Here is a 22,801-nt window from a genome sequence, read left to right as displayed (position 1 = left end):
GACAGTGAATGTCTCTTTAATCGTTATAGAGAGTACAGGCTTAAAGATACAGAGGATGAAATCCCTTTTAACCATAGCGATACCGGGTCATTTACCAATGATTGTACTGACCAATCTGATGGGGCATGTTGATCGGCTTGGCAAGTTGGGCCGAAGGATCTGTTTCCACTTTATGACTCAATCCTTCTGGGCTTCCTACTGCATAAGTCATCTGGTTTTCTGCCGAGGATGCAAATCTTGAAATAGCCCAGCCTTGCTCTGATGCATCCTGTAGGATCATGAGAGGTGAGAATGTGAGATTCAGCAAAATATTTGTCTTCATTCCTGCCATGTAAAAAAATCCCTGAAATTTAGTCTCTTTTCATTTCTGCCCATTAGGAAACATGCACAGTAACTAATTCACATTTCACCTCTTTAACTACAAATCTTTTCAAATAATTAGTTTTAATGGAGGCATGGCAAGTGGAAAGGCAGAGTTTTAATGAAGGAATCCCAGAGTTTGGGAGCTCAGCGGCTGAAGGCATGGCCTGCAATGGTGAAGTGCTTGGATTCAGGGATGCTCAGGGACCTGAATTCAAGGGGCAGCACATCCTTAAGCGCTTTAAGACTGGGCGGAATTACTGAAATTGGAGGCAGCACTCGAAAAGTAAGTGTGGGAGCTTTAAAATTGGAACCCTTCTTAACATGTGAGTCAGCAAGCCCATGTGCAAATTGGACTTGGTGCATGTCAAGGAAGGAGACAACTGTTTTGGATGAATGCAGAAAGTAAATTGAAAGAGGCCAGCCAGGAATACATTGGAATAGACAAGTCTAGAAGTAACAAAGGCATGGACCAAGGTTCCAGTCACAGATCAGCTGAGGCAAAAGCTTTAGTCTGGTTCCGTCACGATGTGATTGTGCCATCCTTTAGTGAAGCTATTCAATTAGCCCCATTTCCCTGTTCTTTACTCATAGCCCAGAAACTGCTTCCACTCCCTGTCCAGCAGTACATTTCTCAGCACAGAAATTCACTAAATAAAGACTTCGTTGCATTACATGTCACCTACCGTAAAGCTGATTCCGCTGGCTTTCAGAGGGAGCCACGAAGATTCAATGTACAGGCATAAGCTGGGAAACGCAACATAGATTTGTACCCCACCTCATTGTCATATGTGTGCGTGGAACAGTGGGAGGCGACACCAGAACTGCAGCGACTGATGCACCACTGCAATTGTAGGGTCGATAGCATAGAAAATATAAAAGAAAGTGATCTTTATGCTTGATGGGAACTGAATAATTGCTGCATCTTTAAACGCCTATGAGGAACTCTTTGCATATCCTACACCCACTAAAAGCACCTTTCAATCTCATCCATGCGAGAGAGCCTGGGAAAGCCTACATTTTCCCGTGAATCATTGAGAATCATTGAGATCATGTTCCTTAGGCAACTAATCCACTTCTACCTTCCAGTCAGTACATAAGAGCATTACTTCTTAAATATCATGTCAATATTTATTGTCTGTATATGCACAGTTCGCATCCTTATCGAGGGACCACTGCCTGTATATGTGGCATTTATAGGGGATGTTTTAATGAACTTCCCACCATAATCTGTGGCTTTAATGTACTAACTCCTCTGCCTGCAAAAAGAGCAGTTGTCAGTTTTCATCGAGTAGATATAAAGAGAATCAGAGTATTAATGGGTCAAAGGGGAATGAACAGGGAGTGTTGGGGACCCTGTCTTCAAATGGTCATATATTAAAGATAACCATGGCAACCTTTCAGTCTTTATCTTATCAAGCATATGCAGATACCTAACTGAAGACCCCCTGAACACAGGGGCCATACAAGGCTCACCTCCGCAAAAAGTGAAAAACATTGTCAGATTAAAGAAAGAATATATTTAATAATAATAATAATATAAGTTACAGTACAATCGAGTCTAGGTCCCGCATACCTACAATACCGGTCACTTGCACATGTCTGAATTCCTTCACTTCACCGCTGACATTTCTCCCTTCAGCTGCCGGCCTTTAAAACGTCGGTAGACACAAATATCTGGAGTAACTCAGCGGGTCAGACAGCATCTCTGGAGAAAAGGAATAGGTGACAGTCTGAAGAAGTATAAGAAAATAACTGCAGATGCTGGTACAAATCGAAGGTATTGATTCACAAAATGCTGGATTAACTCAGCAGGTCAGGCAGCATCTCAGGAGAGAAGGAATGGGTGACGTTTCGGGTCGAGACCCTTCTTCAGACTGATGTCAGTCTGAAGAAGGGTCTCGACCCGAAACCTCGCCTATTCCTTTTCTCCAGAGATGCTGTCTGACCCGCTGAGTTACTCCGACATTTTTGTGTCTATCTTTTGTTTAAACAAGCATCTGCTGTTCCTTCATACACTTTAAAACGTCGGATTCCCAATACAAAACTTCTCTTCTACTTTATAAGCATATCCTATAGCTTCTCCCTCTTGTTCGTCTACTCTAATATCACCTGTATCTTGGTGACAAATCTTCCTTGATGAAACTGCTGTACTTTCTGTTGGAAGGCATGCTGCAATGCTGTGCAATCTTGGTATGGAGAACGTGTTTCCTCTTGCGGAAGATTCCAGAGCAAGGGGTCACTGGTTAAAACATAAGAGGTTACGCTTTTATTTCCCCTAAGCGCTGTTGTTGGCTCGCCCGCAGTAGATCACGCACCTTGGGTGCTGTCTATATGGAGTTTGCAGGTTCTTGTGCTACCCCGTGCGTTAACGTTCCTTTTTTAAAAAAAAGCAGATTCAAGAAACAGAATCATATGAAATATGTTTGGAAAGACATGTGCACTACTATTTCCAAATTAGCGGCATCATAGCTCTGTAACTTCCTCCTGCCCTACAACCTTCTCGTTGACAAGACCCTAAGTTCTGGAGAAGGGTCTCGACCCGAAACGTCACCCATTCCTTCTCTCCAGAGATGCTGCCTGTCCCGCTGAGTTACTCCAGCATTTTGTGTCTACCCTAAATTCTCCCCAGTCCAGTCTCGGGCTGAAAAAGGATCCCGACCTCAAATATTGTGTCCATTCCCTCCACAGATGCTGCCTGGCCCTCTTGAGTTATTCGAGCAATTTGTTTATTTCTTAGTATTCCAGCAACTTGTAGCCTCCTGTGTCTCCTTTGCGTCTTCCTCCCGATAAAGTCCACCTCTTTGACCAAAGTCGTTTAGTATATGCAGTGAGTGTATCCATCTTTTGGCGATAGGGGGATCTGTAGATACTGGAATCTTGAGCAAAACACAATGTGCCGGGGGAACTCAACGGACCAGGCAGCATCTGTGGGGGGAATAGACAGATGACGATTTGGATCGGGTCTAAGAAGCATCTCGACCCGTCTGCCCATTCCCTCCACAGATGTTCCCTGGCCGGCTGAGTTCCTCCAACACTTTGTGTTCAGTATCAATATTTTCCTTTGGGCATCTCCAAAAGTTGCTGGTGGCTTCTTTGGCCCCTGTGATTTTGCCCTTAGTCCAGTTAAGTGGCAAAAAAAAGTCGAAATTATTGGGCATGTGTGAGCGAAAGTACTTTGCAAGGCTATTTCGTGAGATTGGCGGATTTGCGCTCTTGTATGGCGGCATTGACTCAATGGATCGAATAACATCTTCTTGTGGTGAAGGTGTGGAATTCTCTGCCTCAGAAGGCAGTGGAGGCCAGTTCGTTGGATGCTTTCAAGAGAGAGCTGGATAGAGCTCTTAAGGATAGCGGAGTGAGGGGGTATGGGGAGAAGGCAGGAACGGGGTACTGATTGAGAGTGATCAGCCGTGATCGCATTGAATGGCGGTGCTGGCTCGAAGGGCTGAATGGCCTACTCCTGCACCTATTGTCTATTGTCTATTATCTATTGTATCCTATGTAAGGTAAATTAAACTCTACGCGGTCGAATCTCAATGTTAAACCATGTCCTTCCAGTTTCAGTCTCGGCAACATCTGGCAACATCTGCCTCGAACTGCCACAGTTTGACTTGATGTAAATCGCCAAGGGAACAGCCCCAAATGTAATGTTCCCCCGCCCCACAGGGAATTCTCTAACCGAATCATTCCTTCAGATTGTGGACACGCCTGGCTGGCGGCGAGACGGCCATTTACTCTCATCCCGTGCTGTGAGTAATCATCGTTCCCCAGAGCACACAGTTGGAATATCTAGGCATTCCCCTCAACCTCATTTGGCGCACTCCTCGTCACCTTACTTAACACCGGAGCAGTTTAAAGTCGACGCGCAAAACTGGCTCCGCCACATCTGCATAGAATATACAAAGACGTCGTCCGAATCTAACCCCAGCCTTTATGTTTTATGATTCAATCTCTTGTTCTCTCTGCCGATGGTGGATCGTTTTATAGAAACAACGAACTGCAGATACTGGTTAATACACAAAAAACTACAAAGTGCTGGAGTAACTCAGCGGGTCAGGCAGCATCTATGGAGAACATGGATAGGTGACGTTCCTTAGACTGAAGCAAGGTCTCGACCCTAAATGTCACCCTATCCGTGTTCTCTGGGGATGCTGCCTGACCCGCTGAGTTAATCCAGCACTTTGTGTATTTTTGTGGATCATTTTATATTAACTCTTACAAACACTTCCTTGTGGCTGATTCGCGATATTTGGAGGGATTCCATTTATTGCAGGTCTTATAGGTGGGAATATTTTAAACTGCGTTTTTGTTTTAACACGGTGTGAAATATATGAATTTATTCACAAAATGCTAGAGTAACTCAGCAGGTCAGGCAGCATCTCGGGAGAGAAGGAATGGGTGACGTTTCGGGTCGAGACCCTTCTTCAGACTGAAATATATGAACCTGGATTCCTCTGAAAGTCGTGTTGTCAAAAGATAATTTAGTGATTAGATTGCGTTAACGTACCAGCGAAACACACTCGTGTGCTTGCGGCAAACTGGGACACCCTGGGCAAAGCCCTGACGTTATGGAAGAGAACGCATTCAGTCAGGACCAGTTCTCTTCGTCTTCCCAAAGAAAGTGTCCTTTGAAGTCTGTGAGTTGGAACTCCCGGAGGTGAGAGGCACTGCCTCTAGCGACAATCACTAGAAACTACTGGAGGAGCTTGATATGATCCACTTTCTTCAAACGTGCAAGCGTGCACATTCCAGGAAATAAAGCATCCCGTCTATCCTTGAACTAAACACCAAATCTACGACTGAAATGTCCCCTAAGTTATGAAAACGTGAGAAGTGAGACATTTAACATCCCATCTCTGCGTGGTCTTTTCCTTTAGAGCCATAGAGTGAAACAGTGTGGAAACATGCTCTTCAGCCCAACTTGTCCACACAGGCCAACATGTCCCAGCTACATTAGTCCCACCTGCCCGCATTTGGTCCATACCCTCCAAACCTGTCCTATCATGTACCTACCTGTCTGACTGTTTCTTAAATATTGGGATAGTCCCTGTCTCAACCAATTCCTCTGGCAACTTATTCCATACACCCACCACCATTTGTGTGAAAAAGTTACTCCTCAGATTCATATTGAATCTTTTCCCCTTCAACTTAAACTTATATCCTCTGGTGCTCGATTCGCCTACACTGGGCACGAGACTCTGCATCTACCCGATCTATTCCTCTCATAATTTTATACACCTCAATAAGAACACCCCTCATCTTCCTACACTCTAAGGAATAGAGTCTCAGCCAACTCAATCTCTCCATACAGCTCAGACCCTCTAGTCCTAGCAACATCCTTTCCTTGTACTCACTCACAGTGCTTCTAAACAGTCATGAATCCCTGCAATTCTTCCCACCAACCACTAATTTAACCTCCTAAAACTTTGCCTCAATCACACACTAAATGCATCAATAGCACCCTTATCCTCATTAAGCATGATTATGCTTTAAAAAATATTGAAATATATCCCCATTTTATGAACGGGACGGAACAACAACAGTTAAAGATGGACAATGACGAGAAATCTGGACTAAAAGCATTGAAGACTGTGAACCAAATTAAAATGACAGCTGGTCAGCAGTCATTTCTGCACCCCACATCCCCACCCTTACACACACACACACACACACACATACACACACACACACACACACACGTATGAACACACACACACACACACACATACGTATGAACACACACACACACACGTATGAACACACACACAGAAACGAATGAACACACGCACGCACAAACACACACACACACACATGTATGAACACACACACGTATGAACACGAACACACACACACACACACACACACACACACACACACACACACACACACACACACACACACACACTACCTAGATTGCTGGGGTCACGGGTTGTAATGAATGCTGTCGGGATATACAGTGGGATATGGATATATCGTGTGGCTATCCCTCGAGGTCGAGGATGATGGACTACATCCCATTGTTTTTACGAACTCTCAGGTGGCTTATGAGACCAATCCTGGCTTTGAAAGTTCTTCGGCATTCAGGGCAGGTAATTCCAGATGTCAGATCGGGCTTTGGTTGTTGCTGCCTCTCTTTCCGTTTACTTCTCTTTTTCTTCTAATTCTGTGCATCTGTTGGCTTCGAAGGTCGCTGTTCCCTTTTGGATGATGGTTCGTCTGTTGTTCCTGTCCTTGGCATTGGCTTCCCAATTTTCAATGTCGATTTCACATTTCTTCATGCTGGCTTTTAAGGCGTCTTTGTGAATCTCTTCTTTTGTCCGCCTCTTTTACGTTTGCCTTCTTTAAGCTGGGAGTAGGAGACTTGCTTTGGTAGACGCTGATGAATGCTGTCAAGGTATACAGCGGGATTATGGATATATATCAGCTACAAAAATAGGCGGAGAAATGGCAAGTGGAGTTTAATCTGAGCAAGTGAGAGTTGCTGCACTTTGGGAGGTCAAATATAAGGGGGAAATATACCATTAATGACATTACTCTTAACAGTATTGATGTACCCAGGGATCTAGGAGTTCAAGTTCATAACTTCTTAAAAGTGGCAACACAACTGAGGAGAGTGGCAAAGAAGGCATGTGGTATGTTCACTTTCATAGGTTGAGGTATTGAGTATAGGAGTCAGGGAGTCAGTATGCAGCTATATAGGACACTCTTTAGGCCACATTTGGAGTATTGAATTCAGTTCTGGTGGGCCCAATATAGGAAGGATGTAATATAAGAAAATAACTGCAGATGCTGGTACAAATCGATTTATTCACAAAATGCTGGAGTAACTCAGCAGGTCAGGCAGCATCTCAGGAGAGAAGGAATGGGTGACGTTTAAACAGGAAGGATGTGGCGGCTTTGGAAAGGCTGCAGAGGAGGTTTACCAGAATTATGCCTGAATTAGAGGGTATTAGCTACAGAGAGAGGTTGGTCAGACTAGGATTGTTTTCTCGGGAACACCAAAGGTTGCAGGGAGACCTGATAAAAAATATATACATTTATGAGAGGCATGGATAGGATAGACATCCAGAACCTTTTTCCCCAGGATGGAAAAATTAAATACAAGTAGACATAGCTTTAAGGTGAGAGGGCAAAGTTTAAAATAGATGTGGGGGCAGGTTTAAACAGAGGGTGGTGAGTGCCTGGAGCACACTGCCGGGGTTGGTGGTTGAGGCAGATATGATAGTGGCATTTAATAGACTGTTGGATAGGCATATGGATATGGAGGTAGATAAGAGGTGTAAGAAAATAACTGCAGTTGCTGGTACATATCAAAGGTATTTATTTCACAAAATGCTGGAGTAACTCAGTAGGTCAGGCAGCATCTCAGGAGAGAAGGAATAGGTGACGTTTCGGGTCGAGACCCTCTTCAGACTGATGTCAGGGGGGCAGGACAAAGGAACGATATAGGTGGAGACAGGAAGATAGAGGGAGAACTGGGAAGTGGGAGGGGAAGAGAGGGACAGAGGAACTATCTAAAGTTGGAGAAGTCAATTTTCATACCGCTGGGCTGCAAGCTGCCCAAGCGAAATATGAGGTGCTGTTCCTCCAATATCCGGTGGGCCTCACTAGGGCACTGGAGGAGGCCCATGACAGAAAGGTCAGACTGGGAGTGGGAGGGGGAGTTGAAGTGCTCAGCCACCGGGAGATCAGGTTGGTTAAGCGAAGGTGTTGAGCGAAACGATCGCTGAGCCTGTGTTTGGTTTCGCTGATGTAAAGAAGTTGACATCTAGAGCAGCGGATACAATAGATGAGGTTGGAGGAGGTGCAGGTGAACTTCTGTCTCACCTGTAAAGACTGTTTGGGTCCTTGGATGGAGTTGAGGGGGAAGGTAAAGGGACAGGTGTTGCATCTCCTGCGGTTGCAGGGGAAAGTGCCCGGGGATGGGGTAGTTTGGGTAGGAAGGGACGAGTGGACCAGGGAGTTACGGAGGGAACGGTCTCTGCAGAATGCAGAAAGGGGAGGGGATGGGAAGATGTGGCCAGTAGCGGGGTCCCGTTGTAGGTGACGGAAATGTTGGAGGATGATTTGTTGTGGATTTGTTGATGATTTGTTGGAGGTAGATAAAGAGATGGTTTTGGCATCGTGTTTGGCACAGACATTGTGGGCCGAAGGGCATTTTCTTGTGTTGTACTGTTCCATGTCAAGAGCTACTGCCGGCCATGAGGTGTGTGGGTATACACAGAACGTTTAGTTTAGATATAGCGCGGAAACAGGCCTTTCGGCCCACCGAGTCCCCACCGACAAGCGACCCCCGCACATTAACACTACCCTGCACACACTAAGGACAATTCTACATTCTATATCAAGCCAATTAACCTACAAACCTGTACGTATTTTGAGTGTGGGAGGAAACCGAAGATCTCGGAGAAAACCCACGCAGGTCACGGGATCAGGATCAAACCCGGGTCTCTGGGGCTGGAAGGCAGTGGCTCTACCGCTATACCACCGTGAGGCCCTTAGTGGGGAGGGAGTTTCAGGATTTTGACCCCGAGCCTGTGAAGGAATAGTGATATATTTCCAAATCAGGATTGTTTGGAAGGCATATTCCAAGTTGGTGTTCCCAGAGTTTTGCTGCCCTTGTCCTTCCATCTGATAGAGGTTATGGGTTTAGAAGGTACTGTTTAAGGAGTCTTGATTAATTGTTCCAAGGGATCTTATAGAAACATATAAAATTGGGGATCTTATAGAAACATATAAAATTCTTAAGGGGTTGGAGAGGCTAGATGCGGGAAGATTGTTCCCGATGTTGGGGAAGTCCAGAACCAGGGGTCACAGCTTAAGGATAAGGGGGAAGTCTTTTAGGACCGAGATGAGAAAACATTTCTTCACACAGAGAGTGGTGAGTCTGTGGAATTCTCTGCCACAGAAGGTAGTTGAGGCCAGTTCATTGGCTATATTTAAGAGGGAGTTAGATGTAGCCCTTGTGGATCAGGGGGTATGGAGAGAAGGCAGGTACAGGTTACTGAGCTGGATGATCAGCCATGATCATATTGAATGGCGGTGCAGGCTCGAAGGGCCGAATGGCCTACTCTTGCACCTATTTTCTATGTTTCTATGTTTCTATGTTGTGGTTGGTACAAACTGCTGCAACTCTGATTCGCTGGTGGAGTTTAGTTTAGTTTAGTTTATTGTCACGTGTACCGAGGCACAGTGAAACGCATTTATTGCATGCTGTCCAGCCAGCAGAAAGACAGTGAGTGAATGGTTGGGGATGGGGTGCCTATCAAGCCGTCTCAATGTCCTGTTTGATGCCAGGCTTCTTGATGATGTTGAACTCTTTCAGTCTTTTGCAGATTGTTGTCACATATAATTTCAAGGGACAACAGAAAATGTCCTCATGTCCACAAATTTGCAGTAATGAAAACGTTCAATAAAATTCATAGTGATTCTCTCAAACAATATTACATGCAAACGTCCTTGTACACATAGTCTCTCACAGATCAGGAGTCGAGCGTGTAAAAAAAAAAAAACACAGCTGGGGACTAAAACGATCTTGGCCAAAAAAAGAGCATTTTAAGTAGGGGGTGGGCGGGAGGGGAGGGGGGAGGGAGAGCAGACAGGGAGATTACGGAGCAAATTGCTGAACCTAGGGTCTTGCCAACTTCAAGTACAAGGGCAGGAGAGATGATGTCGCCTACCCCGGGATTATTTCCAAACGCATTGTATTGCTTGGAATATAGAGTCATGGAGTTATGCAGCGTGGAAACAGGCCCTTCGGCCCAACTTGCCCATGCCGACCAACATGCCCCATCTACTCTCGTTCACCTGTCTGCGTTTGGCCCATATCCTTCTAAACCTAACCATGTACCTGTTTAAATGTCTTTGAAAGGGTGTGATAGTACCTCTCAACTACCTCCTCTCGTTTCATATACCCACCACTTTGTGTAAAATAGATGCCCCTCAGGAATCTATTAAATCTATCCCCCTCCCCCCCTCCCACCCCACCCCCCTACACATACACACAATACTTACAGACAATAGACAATAGGTGCAGGAGGAGGCCATTCGGCCCTTCGAGCCAGCACCTGCATTCAATGTGATCAGGGCTGATCATTCTCAATCAGTACCCTATTCCTGCCTTCTTCCTATACCCCCTGACTCCGCTATCCTTAAGAGCTTTATCTAGCTCTCTCTTGAATGCATTTAGAGAATTGGCCTCCACTGCCTTCTGAGGCAGAGAATTCCACAGATTCACAACTCTCTGACTGAAAAAGCTTTTCCTCATCTCCGTTCTAAATGTCGTACCTCTTATTCTTAAACCGATGTCCGCAAGGTAGCTTTTTGTGTCTATCCCCAACACTGTTTCTTGACTTTATCGCTTTAAGGAGCGTTTTCTCGATGCACCGGTCTTGTTGTTGATACGGGCGAGTGCTTTAAGCCTGTCCCGCCCCGTCCCGAATGACACTAAGGACGGACGGTTTCTGGTTGATGTTTGAGACCAGTGGCCGGAGTTTGCCCGCACACTGCAAGTACAGAGGCCAGGGGAGACCGTCTGAAAGCGAATTCGGGTTCTTTGTTTAAAATTCCCAACAGGAGAGTAAAAGTTAGTGGGGAGTTCGCCTTCGATTGGCGGCCGACTGAGTGAAACCTGGACAAAATGACCAATCAGCCTCGGGAGCTTTTGGACGGGCTAGACTTAAATCGGCGCAAAATGCTGGAGTAACTCAGGGGGTCAGGCAGCATCTCTGGAGAACATGGATAGGTGACCTCTCGGGTCGGGTCTCTTCTCCACGTAGCCGATGATCGGATGTTTGATCAACCCAAATGCTTGCCCCAACAACCCATTCCCTACTCGGGCTCTTTCGGAATTGGTGTCACTACAAATTGAGTCGGGATGTGGTTCGAGGCAAGTTTTAAACTCAGCTACCCTGCCGAATTTTCTTAAACGCCATCGCATTCTCCGTAAAAGAGTAGCAAAAGAAAGTGAGAGACCGGTGAAGAATTTCAACGGGCCGGGCAGCATATGTGGAGGGAAAATTTCCCCTTCGTAAATGCTGGTCGGCTCGCAGAGTTCCTCCAGTTGTTCTCGTCTTTGTTTTTTTTACTGCAGATTCCAGCCTCTTGCGCCTCTGCAAAAGAGCATTGGGCAAACGCCGGTGGTTGTGGTGGTGTGTGCGGGTGGGTGGGTGTGCGTGGGGCCTCCCGCGACCCACGTTGTTAACATGTATGACTCAGGTCAGCTCACAATACCACCCGCAGTTGACACTAAATCAATTCCCAGCAAGGACAGGGCGCATTCTCCAAGGGCAGCGTTTGGACTGGCGCAGCGGAGGCGCTGGAGGTCCGTGGGCTGAGCTACACATCTGGTTGGTTGCGTGTCTTTAGCGAAGCACTCGTGTTTCACGGGGAAAGGGGTTACAATTTTTACTGGTGGGAACCCATTGGAGCCGAGACTTGTATTCCCACCCGCAGACGTTGCTTACCTACTAAATACACCCCACAAAGTTCTGCTGTTTCTTAGCTTAGTTTCGTCCAACTGGCTCAGTAACCAACACCGTCTCTCGCCCTTTGCTCCCCTCGGTGATTTCTTCTGCTCTCCACGTTTTAACCCGGACTCGCTAACCATTGTACATTTCCTTGACCAGCGTCTGCTTTGATCTGTTCTTTTCACGCCTTACATGCTCGTTGTACCCTTCCTTATCTCGTTTCCCTGACTCTCAATCGGAAGGATGGTCTCAACCCGAAACGTTTCAGATCTCCCCTTCCTTCTTTCCAGAGATGCCGCTTGTCCCGCTGAGTTACTCCAGCAGTTTATGTCTATCTTCGGTGTATAAACTACATCTGTAGTTCCTTCCTACACACTCTCCCCGAATCTAACAAGGTTTGAACTTTCCGAATACTGTACAGCACAACCTGTACGCTTTCCACATTAACACGCCATCCGGAGGCAGTTCTGTGTGTGTTACTGTTTGCTAACAGATCAACGTCGCTCGCTAGCAGGCGAACGATGCGCTTCAGTGTGCAATAGGCAGGAGAGTTTGTGGAATTTGTTCTGCTTCGGGAACAAATTCTCCAGGAGCGATGGGACCTCAAACCATGCGGAATAAAGTCAACGTTTTATTACAATGTAGAAAACGACATATTGCATCAGAACACGTTCGTACAATGATTCAATGCTTCCGAATAATCTCTTTTATATACAATATATATTTTCAATTTATTCTGCATCAATAAATATATAAAAATGCACGCGTCCGCGATATAATTTATCATTTGGAATTATAAAAATCGCTGGGATCTCGGGGAAGTAAGCGCCATTCCTTGTTGCCTGTGGGCGAGCGACCCACCTTTTTACAGTCACATTCGGGAGGGTTTTCTTGATCCTTTTCTGATCTAGTCGCGATGGGGCATCTCTGTAGCGTCCTCCACATCTCACAGTCTGCAGCCCAGCATCGGGGGGGAGGTGGGTGGGGGGGGGGGGGGGGGTGGGGTGGGGGGAGTGCAGTGTCCAAGAGGCTAACTACTTTCAGGGGCGAATAAGGCAAGTGTGATTTCCGCGCCGCCACCAGCGCTGCGCAGGGGAGATGGAGGGGGGAATGCAGCGGTATTTTCTACACAACGCAAGGGTCAAACGAAGCCGGCGTAAGGCGGGCTGTGCAGGGCGTGGGTCCGCTCCTGTTGTGCCGACAGGAACATCTCGTCGGCGGAGCTCTGGGGGCTCCGGGACTCTGCGGAATGCGAGCAGTCCCAGTCGGAGGAGGATGGCGAGGGCGGGGAGCTGGCGAGCTCGAAGGAGTGGCCCCGGCCGCTGGCCATGTAGGCTGGGCGTCCTTGCTCCGCCATCCGCAGCGCCTCGGTCAGCGCCCAGATGTAATTGTGAGCGAAACGGAGCGTTTCGATTTTGGTCAACTTCGCATCGTCCGGGAAGGTGGGCAAGACGCCCCTCAGAGAGTCCAGCGCGTCGTTCAGATTGTGCATGCGGTTGCGCTCCCGGTCGTTCGCTTTCGTGCGCCGGTTCTTCCGCTGCTTGGTCGCAGTGACTTCGCTTTTCACCCTGGAGCGGCTCCTCGCTTTCTTCTTTCTGGTCTCCGGGGCGCCCTGGCCGGACTTACGAGCGCGCAAACTCCCAGCGTCGTCTCCGGAGCCCAGGCGAAGGGTCGGAACTCCGTCCGGAGACAGGACGGTGCTGGTGGAACCGAAGGAGCTGCTGTCGTCCTCGGAGAGGGGAGAATATTGTCCCTGGTCGCTGATGAAGGGCACAGGCGAGCAGTCGGTTTTCGTGGGCATCCTGTGTGAGAGAGAGAGAGAGAGAGAGAGAGAGAGAGAGGGAGAGAAAGAGAGAGATGATAACATTACTCTCACGGACACACCCAGAAACTGCAGATGCTGGAATCTTGACTAAAGCAAAAAGTGCTGGATGAAATCTGAGTTACTCCAGCACTTTGTGTTGTGACTTGGTTTAGCTGCGTAAGACCGCGCGGACATTAGAAATGTCCCACTCCCTTGGGGCAATTTATGAAATTCATCTTCATGGGACGGTGCATCGTTTGCAACGTTAGATCTCAGAGCGAGCTGCGATTATCCCATCCCAGTGATGGAGCCAAGGATACAACGTTTGCAAATGCGAACCCACCTGGGTATTGGCTGGAGAGAGAGTGAGAGGGAGAGGGAGAGAGAGACAGAGAGAGAGACAGGTGATGCTCTCGGCAGCGGAGGGTGTCCTGGGCTGTGGCACGCGTCTTGTCCTCGCCCTGGGGGCCTCCGACTCAGCCGGGCTGTGAAGTGCGCTCTCGTGAGGTCTGGCACACGACTCCAGCCGTTGCATTTATATAGCGTATGGGACAATGCTGGCGCCCAGGGAGCGGGTGGATGGGGGGGGGGGGTGTAGGGGGAGGGCGGGGAAGGTGAGGGTAGGGGATGGGAATGCAAAGGGTGTCCTGGGGTTGGGGGGGAGGGAAGGGGGGGGTGGAGGGGAGGGCTTGTTTAGAGATACTGCGCGCTTTGACTGAAAGGCACCTTCTTTAGATTGTAATTAAGCGTGTGCGCCGCTAGCCTGGTCCCCTGAGGGGAAGGAGGCGGGCAGCGTGCGCCGGGAACGTGTCCCGAATTAACGAGGCGCCAGGCGCAGGGCAAGAGACCACGCGAGCCGGCACGGCCTCCTCTGACACTATCTGTACTCCCCCGGGCCGGAGAAGAAAGGCAAGGTCAGCCACTAATTCAGCACCACAACACACTGGCGCGGCAAATCCTCCAGCAACAGCAGCCGGCTACAACCAATCCTTCTTGCTTGCAACGAGTCTGCATAATACAGATACAATCTCCACCCAATTACATGAATTAAAATCTTAATGCCCCAAAGTATTCTTAAACATCGCAACAAGTGCTTGTGTTTGCAAACTTTCTATAAATTCTCAATGTCTTTGCAATTACAGATTCCGATACGGGGGACTCTAGCTATTCAAACAGGTTGTGTTAAGCCGGGCGGAGATCCATTTTTCTGCTGAACAAAGTTTGCCTCGTGTAATGCAGTCAGAATCGAAGTCATAGAACTGTTTATTTTTTATCTTGTTTTGAAAGCGCGCCGTGCAATAAGATGTCACAGAGGACAGGTGTAAATGCGCAATCTGCCGTCATTACGCATCTACAATGGACCATTAATGGCCATTTTTTAGGGTTTGCTCGAGATATGTTTTGTTTTCTTCAACGTTGCATTTTAAACACTCGCTTTCCCGCTGGGAAGAGTTGAGCTGGAGATGAGACGGGGAGAGGCGTTACTCAGGGGGGAAAAGGATTCTCTTAACCCACACAACCCGGAGTGTGTACAGTGTGATTTGCAAACCACTTTGCAAACTAGTGAACTCTCATTAAGCCGGGAATGGTGGTCGGTATTGGAAACAGAAACGGACCTTTGACGGGTGTATAGAGCGCATTCAGAACAGTCTGCTAGTCCCACCGACCTTGTAAGGGTCCTAGTCCCTTAGCCAAACCCATCAGTGCCGTGCGTCACCGAGGGCGCACTGTTAAAACTTCGCGGGAGCGCAACACACGCGTTCTGGTGGGACAGCAATTAAAAACTTCTGCTTCACAAATGTTCTCTAGCTCAGATTTTCCTTTAATTGTTCATCTAAAGGTGAACTCCCTCCCCCCTTAGCTTCCTGCTTCATTTATTGAATGGCAGCCCCACAGTTTTCTTTTACACACAGTGCGCTGGCAGCAAAAAAAGAAAATCTGCAATGCGAGCTTCCAAACTCAGATTGCCCACTTCAAACGCCCTTCAAACAAAGGCTGATGAAGAAAAGAAAGCCCCACCTGGTACCACTGTTTGCTAAAATAATAATAAATAGATTTCCTTCAATAAATAGTCGCGAGAGATTGTAAAGTGCAGTATTGTAGGATGCATTAGTCACAGTGCAGAGCGGGTATCACCTGCTCTCAGTGCAAGCCCATGTTTATTGTTAAATCACCTCCAGACCAACGTTTTCTGATAATCTACCCATTCTCACAGCAACTGTTGCCCGCTGTTTACTCTCTCGGCATAACAAGCACGATATTGCAAACAGTTCTGATAAAATCAGGGGGGAAGCAATGAGTTTCAGCGTACACCTGTTTGGAAAACCCACAAACAGACCTGTTATTTAATGGCCTATTCAGAGGCGGTAATATTTAGTTTACATTGGATTGTTTAATGCTTTTTATAACAGGCAAACTGCAACTCCTATCTCTACCTTATTTGTCTTTTTTTTATTGAAACCATATGGCTTGCAGATAATTTCTCCATCCTCTATTTATTTTGCCAATTTAATGGCAATGTGAACAACTTCGCGACTCGGCCCAGCGAGAACAAATATCACAGTTTATAGCTTCGAGTGTTTTATTTTAAATAACATTAACATCCCCTTCCCCAACAACCTCAGTGAGCAATGAAAAGGCTTTTGTGAGAAGTCTGTGTGTTAAAATCGGATGCGCTATTGTGACTAATGGATAGGTACAACGGTCCAACAGCTGCCTTATGATGGTCGAGGGCATAGCACCGAGGAGCAAAATAACACAAGTAACTTTTTTGTTTAACGTGGGAAAAAGGGTCGCTCCTTGCACCTTTTTAAGGCAAGAAAAAAAGCCCTGCCTTTGTACAGATTGTAGGGCTGAAAGACAAATAAAGGTGAATGGTCGACACGGCACCTGTTCCATGGATGTCCCGTCTCACGCACTCCCTTGGTTCCAAGCAGAAGAGTCCACTGTTAGGAAGATACAGTGATTTGCAGCGACATATGTGAAGCGAATATATGAATGCTCTCCACACGGAGCAGCTGGTCATCTCACCTTTAGATAATATAATACCTGAGTCTAGAATCGCGCCCTTAGACCCGGCTTCTGCTTTATCCAGCGGACGGCGCCGTATTTCATGCCCTTAATTGTCGCGCCTCAAACAGATGCACGTTGTTGCAAAATACACAAAATGACACAAAAATATCACTCTTTAGACACAATTGAGCCCATATGGCAGCACAAGATCCGCATATGCGTCTTTTCTGTGGCCCTTGTTTGTCTCCAAAAGAGAAGCAGCGAGACACGCGGCCAAAGCAAACAAACATTTTTGAATGAAATGTGTAAATTGGACGATAGTGACAATGCCCCGTCGATATATCTTGGCCGGATTCTCCTGTCGCGCTAGTCTTGCTCCATAGTAAGACCCCGTCTTAAGCAGTGTTCCTGATGCTGGGCTCTTGCAGTCTCACCCCCTCCTTGCCTTCTCCACAGCCTCGCCATTAAACCTTTATTTCAGTTTTGACAACTTTAAAAGTTATACACAATATATAATCCGTGACTCCCACCATAATAGACCCACCAGTTGTCATGCTCAGGTTTCCCATTAAAGTGTTCTTGCTATTTGAACTATTTTGCATTAATAATTAGAGAAGTGGCGAAATGGAAAATGTTCCACGATTTTTATACAGACAGTTGCGCTTTTAGTTGGCAAGGCGAATTCCAATTGAGAGTTCTACATTTAAACAGAGGAAGGAGTAGGATGGCCCGGGGTCTCGCTGGATTTGTGTAGGAACTGCAAATGCTGGTTTAAACCAAAGGTGGACACAAAAAGCTGGAGCAACTCAGCGGGACAGGCAGCATCTCTGGATAGAAGGAATGGGAGACGTTTCGAGTCGAGACCCTTCTTCATTCCTTCTGTGCAGAGATGCTGCCTGACCCGATGAGTTACTCCAGCATTCTGCGTCCATCTTGCAGGATTTCATGCAAACTTTGGCAAACACAGGATAATTCTCTGTTTAATTTGAAAGACAGCGGGAAGCCTAGCAAGGATGAATTGTCATCGGAACAAACTTTGACGCACAAACTGTTCCCGGTCCCCTCTCAAAGTGCCGCAGGTTTGATGTTCAAAAATAGCCTGTACTGTTTGTTTCACGGCGAGACTCTCCTTACGCGAACAGTCGCCACCTAAACCGGGTATAACCTGTAAATCGTAAGGGATTTCCAAACTTTAAATGCAGGTGCAAAGAACAACTGGCCACCAATTTCCCTTCCACCGCGCACACAGAGTTAAGAAACTACTCTGACTGCTAGTTAAGGAAGCTGCAATCTGCCCTCCATCATTTAATGGAGAAAACTTTTCCTTTCAAAGCAGCTTCTCCCACCCCATCCAATCCCACCCTGTGTCGCCTTCCCTCCACCCGTCCCCCTCCCCCGAACCGGGACACAGGCACACACTCACACGAACGCACTCATGCACACACACGCACACACACTCGCACGAACGCACACATGCACACACACACACCGACGCACACACACACCGACGCACACACACACACACACACACACACCGACGCACACACACGTGCGCACACACGAACGCACACTCACACACGAACACGAACGCGCACACACACACACACACACTTGTGCTTGCAAGTTTATGATAACCCCGGCCTATGTTTGAGGTGCATTGGAATGGCCTTTAATACAAAAACTAGCTGCACACGAGAGCAAGTGTTGTTTGGTTGCAATGTGTTGAAGCGTTATATTTGAATTGAGATGTGGTCAGAAATATTGGATCAGGTGACACTGATGCCCACAATAGTTGTATCTGCACTTGTCGCGGGTTTTGGTGCTACAAGGTAATAGCGCGCTCTGAAACAGCACGGAGACGGATCCAGCATTACTTTGTGTAGGAAGGAACTGCAGATGCTGGTTTACACCGCAGATAGACACAAAATGCTGAAGTAACAGCGGGAGGAAGGGTCTCGACCCGACATATTACCCATTCCTTCTATCCAGAGGTGGAGTCTGTTCCGCTGAGTTACCCCAGCATTTTGTGTCCATCTACAAAATTACTTTGGTGTGCTGCCGTTGAAGGATGTACTACCTGGTGAAATAGATAGCTGTACTGTCGTTATCCGCAGTTCTCCCCCATTCCCTCGTCCTATATGCAAACTGTAACGCATCTACTGAGATATCCTGGCGGTGCAAGGTGTGATATTCGCCAACAGCATCTGTGGGTGATTTGTGGATTAAAGGGTTAACAAATACCGCCTGCCCCGAGATACTAGATTTAAAATAATTAGCAAAAGAAATAAGGAGAGGTTTCTTCAGATGATGAACATGATCTGAAGAACATGGATGGGAACAAGGAGAACGCAGTCCACTGATGCAGTGGAAGGAGAAAGAAAGAGCAGATATGTGGTTAGAGGATTAATTCGCAAGGAGAAAAATATAGACTGGAAAGTTTATCAAAATGGTTTTTTAAAAAACGAGGGCCGAATGTCCTGCCCCATTCGAAAAAAATTGTGTTTAACTAGTTAAATGTTTGTGCGATTGTTTTTGAAAGATTTGCACTGTCGCGCTGTTTCAGATGTAGCACTTTTAATTTCGGTGTACTGCTGGTACAATGACAATAAAGGCATTCTAATCTAATTCTAATCTCAGCGGCTCCTAGGAGATGGGATGATGATTTAGAGTCTGTCAGTTCCTCCGCCGCGGACTCACTCTGCTGAAGCACAGAGGGTCGGTTGGAGATTTCAGTAGATGTACAGGTGTTGCTCAATAAAACTCTCCACTTTGAAACCTGCTCAGGAAGTGAACAAAGTCATAAATCCCATACTGCTGGTGCTCCCTTCTCCACCTACAAAGCAGCGGAGCCTACATTTACCCTTGTATGAATGAGGTCGTGGGCAGGTACTGTGGAATCCAACCTCAGGAGCAGCAACAGCACCCAACCACTGCTTAACCCAAACCCGAACCCAAAGATAGACAGGAAATGATGGCGTGACTCAGCTGGTCAGGCAGCATCTCTGGACGACATTTTGCGTCGAGACCCTTCTTCAGATGTTCTTCAGTCTGAAGAGAGGTCTCGACACGAAAGGTCACCTAAACCTTTTCTCCAGAGATGCTGCCTGGCCTGCTAAGTTAGTCCATCATTTTGTGTCTATCTTCGATGTAAACCAGCATCTGCAGATCCTTCCTACACATTTTGCCTAACCCTAACCCAATCTTAGGTCAGCTACTTCACCCAATTACTGCCGGACCCAAACCCTAACTTAACCTCAGCACAGATACTGCACACAACCACTGCCTAACTCAAACTGTAACCTTTCCTCTGGACAGCCACTGCCATTTCCTCCACTCTTTATTGAAGGGGTGTGAAAGGAAAATAAAATAACAAGCTACAAAAATCTCTCCAAGGTAAGTGTTGGTCAGAAACAGGCCATTCAGTCCAAATATTAAAATGGACAATATTTTAATGCCCACTTGAGCCTTCTCGCTAACTCTTCATCATATTCCTTTCTTCTTTTTGCATTATTCCACCTTAAATATGTCAACTTATCGCAAGGATTCTCAATGGGAGTCAATTTCACATTTTCACCAACCTTTGAGTAAAGTTTCTTCCGAATTACTGATTGGATATATTGGTAAAATATCCCATATTAAGGCTTCGAAGGTATCTGTGGAATTCTCTGCCACAGAAAGTAGTTGAGGCCAGTTCATTGGCTATATTTAAGAGGGAGTTAGATGTGGCCCTTGAGGCTAAAGGGATCAGGGGGTATGGAGAGAAGGCAGGTACGGGATACTGAGTTGGATGATCAGCCATGATCATATTGAATGGCGGTGCAGGCTCAAAGGGCAGAATGGCCTACTCCTGCACCTATTTTCTATGTTTCTATGGAGTAACTCAGTGGGTCAGGCAGCATCTCAGGAGAGAAGGAATGGGTAACGTTTCAGGTCGAGACCCTTCTTCAGTCTGGAGAAGAGTCTGAAGAAGGGTCTCGACCCAAAACGTCACCCATTCCTTCTCTCCTGAGATGCTGCCTGACCCGCTGAGTTACTCCAGCATTTTGTGATGCCTTCAATTTGTACCAGCATCTGCAGTTATTTTCCTACACATATTAAGGCTTGACTTCTTCCAGATTTTAAGAATGATTAATATTAATTTCACCTCTCCTTTACTATCTATTGGAAATATTTCAATTTTTTAATGGTTGGAATTCAGTAGTGAGCACAGGTTAGGAGTGTAATGGAGTACTCTTCACTTGCCTAGTTATGTGCAGCTCCTACAACTCTCAAAAAGGCTGACACCATTCAGGGCAAAGCACTCACTTTATTTGCAGCCCACCCATCATTCATCATCCAAATATTCATTACCTCCTCCACTGGCACACATTGGCAAGTGTGACCAATCGGCAAAATGTACCACAGTTACTCAGCCAGGTTGCCAATGGTTTTCACATGGCACCTGCAATCTACATGCCTCTGTAATGGAGACTCAAGGTGATCCATGTCTATGCAATGGTCCCTTCTCCAAATTTGTGAAGTCAAATGGATTCCCATGCGCACATTTTCAAGTACATTTTAAGAACATTGTTGAAGTAGTCTCTCTGATCTGCTGAAAACGTTTTGTTGTGTCAGAGCTTGGTGCTGTGAGGTATTTTTAATTTTCAGAGACTTATATCAAGCACACAAAGACTGTGAACTACCCACTGAACCTTGTTAAGGGTTCAACAAGGCCTTGATGCCTGGGTTCTCAGTCAGGGAGGGGAGTCTGACGTTGGTTCATCTGCCAAGTCAGAGCATTTAGAAGAGTACGTAGAGAAATGCCGTGAGATCACTAAATATGTTGATTTTGTGGTTGTCCATTCCAAACTGCATACATGGGGGCACAGATTATTGCTGCTGAGTTCTGGGTTTGAAGGCATGGTCTTTGAATGCTCCTTTCCTTCATTGAGAAGTGAGGATTTGTGCAAAAATATAACCCTCCTTGATCCCAGTCTGCTTTAGACTTGGATGTGGTGAAGGTGCTGGTTATGATTATGGCGTATGTCAGAATGAAGCAGTTGCAGAATAATAATGGATATGAAAAAGATTCTTCACAATTCCTCTTGGTTCACACAGTCAATGTCTTCACTGAGGTCAATAAAGATCATATAGAGTGGATGACAAATTCAGAAAAATGTAGGGTCCATATCTTGCTACTCTTTAAATACATCTCCATAGGTTTCACAGTACATTGGTACATGCAACAATGATCAATGTAAACCTAAACTTAAACCTAAATAACCAATTACATGAGTTTCACACATTCTCACCATTCTCTGGGCAAAATGGTTCAACTTGAGCCCCTGGTAGACACAAAATGCTGGAGTAACACAGTGGGACAGGCAGCATCTCTGGAGAGAAGGAATGGGTGACGTTTCAGGTCAAGACCCTTCTTCAGTCTGAAGAAGGGTCTTGATCCGAAGATCAGTCTGAAGAAGAGTCTCGACCCGAAACGTCACCCATTCCTTCTCTCCAGAGATGCTGCCTGTCCCGCTGAGTTACTCCAGCATTTTGTGTCTACCTTCATTTTAAACCAGCAACTGCCGTTCGTTCCTACACATCTTGAACTCCTGTTTGAGTTTATTACTGATGGAGAAAATCACACAAACTCCTGATGCTGGAAACCTGAAATAAAAAAACACTGTTCTGGAAACACTGAGCAAGTCAGGTAGCATCTATGGAATACGAAACAAGAGTTAACATCAGATTAATGGTCTCTGTTTTGAACCATTAAGGGGGGTCACAGTGGCGCAGCGGTAGAGTTTCTACCTTACAGGGAATACAGCGCCGGAGACCCGGGTTCGATTCTGACTATGGGTGTTGTCTGTACAGAGTTTGTTCGTTCTCCCCGTGACCTGCATGGGTTTTCTCCGAGATCTTCAGTTTCCTCCCACACTCCAAAGACATCCATCCAGTTAGATAAGAATCTCACAGTCTGAGTATGAATTTAGTGACACCTTTCTTTAGATCATTCCATGTGGAACTATCAGCTGTAAGTTGTGCTCAGCTCCCACACTTTGGAAAGGCATCCACCCCTCAATTTTACACCAGGATAAGAATCCTGCTCACTATAATGTAGGTGTTAACTTCAAAATATAAGAAACAGTTTCAATTCATTATATATTTTTGATTG

General features: G+C 46.4%; 1 protein-coding gene across 1 annotated transcript; it reads right to left on the bottom strand.

Moving 5' to 3' along the window:
* Window positions 1-12,972: 12,972 nt before the first annotated feature.
* Window positions 12,973-13,632, bottom strand: LOC144610056 (uncharacterized). The gene has a single exon (XM_078428554.1). It carries the CDS (start codon window positions 13,630-13,632, stop codon window positions 12,973-12,975), a length of 660 nt encoding a protein of 219 aa, XP_078284680.1.
* Window positions 13,633-22,801: the final 9,169 nt, after the last annotated feature.

The sequence above is a fragment of the Rhinoraja longicauda genome, chromosome 35, assembly GCF_053455715.1.
Source record: "Rhinoraja longicauda isolate Sanriku21f chromosome 35, sRhiLon1.1, whole genome shotgun sequence".
Lineage (NCBI taxonomy): Eukaryota > Metazoa > Chordata > Chondrichthyes > Rajiformes > Arhynchobatidae > Rhinoraja > Rhinoraja longicauda.
The sequence above is the reverse complement of the archived record's forward strand: the minus strand, read 5'-3'. Positions and strand labels throughout refer to the sequence as shown.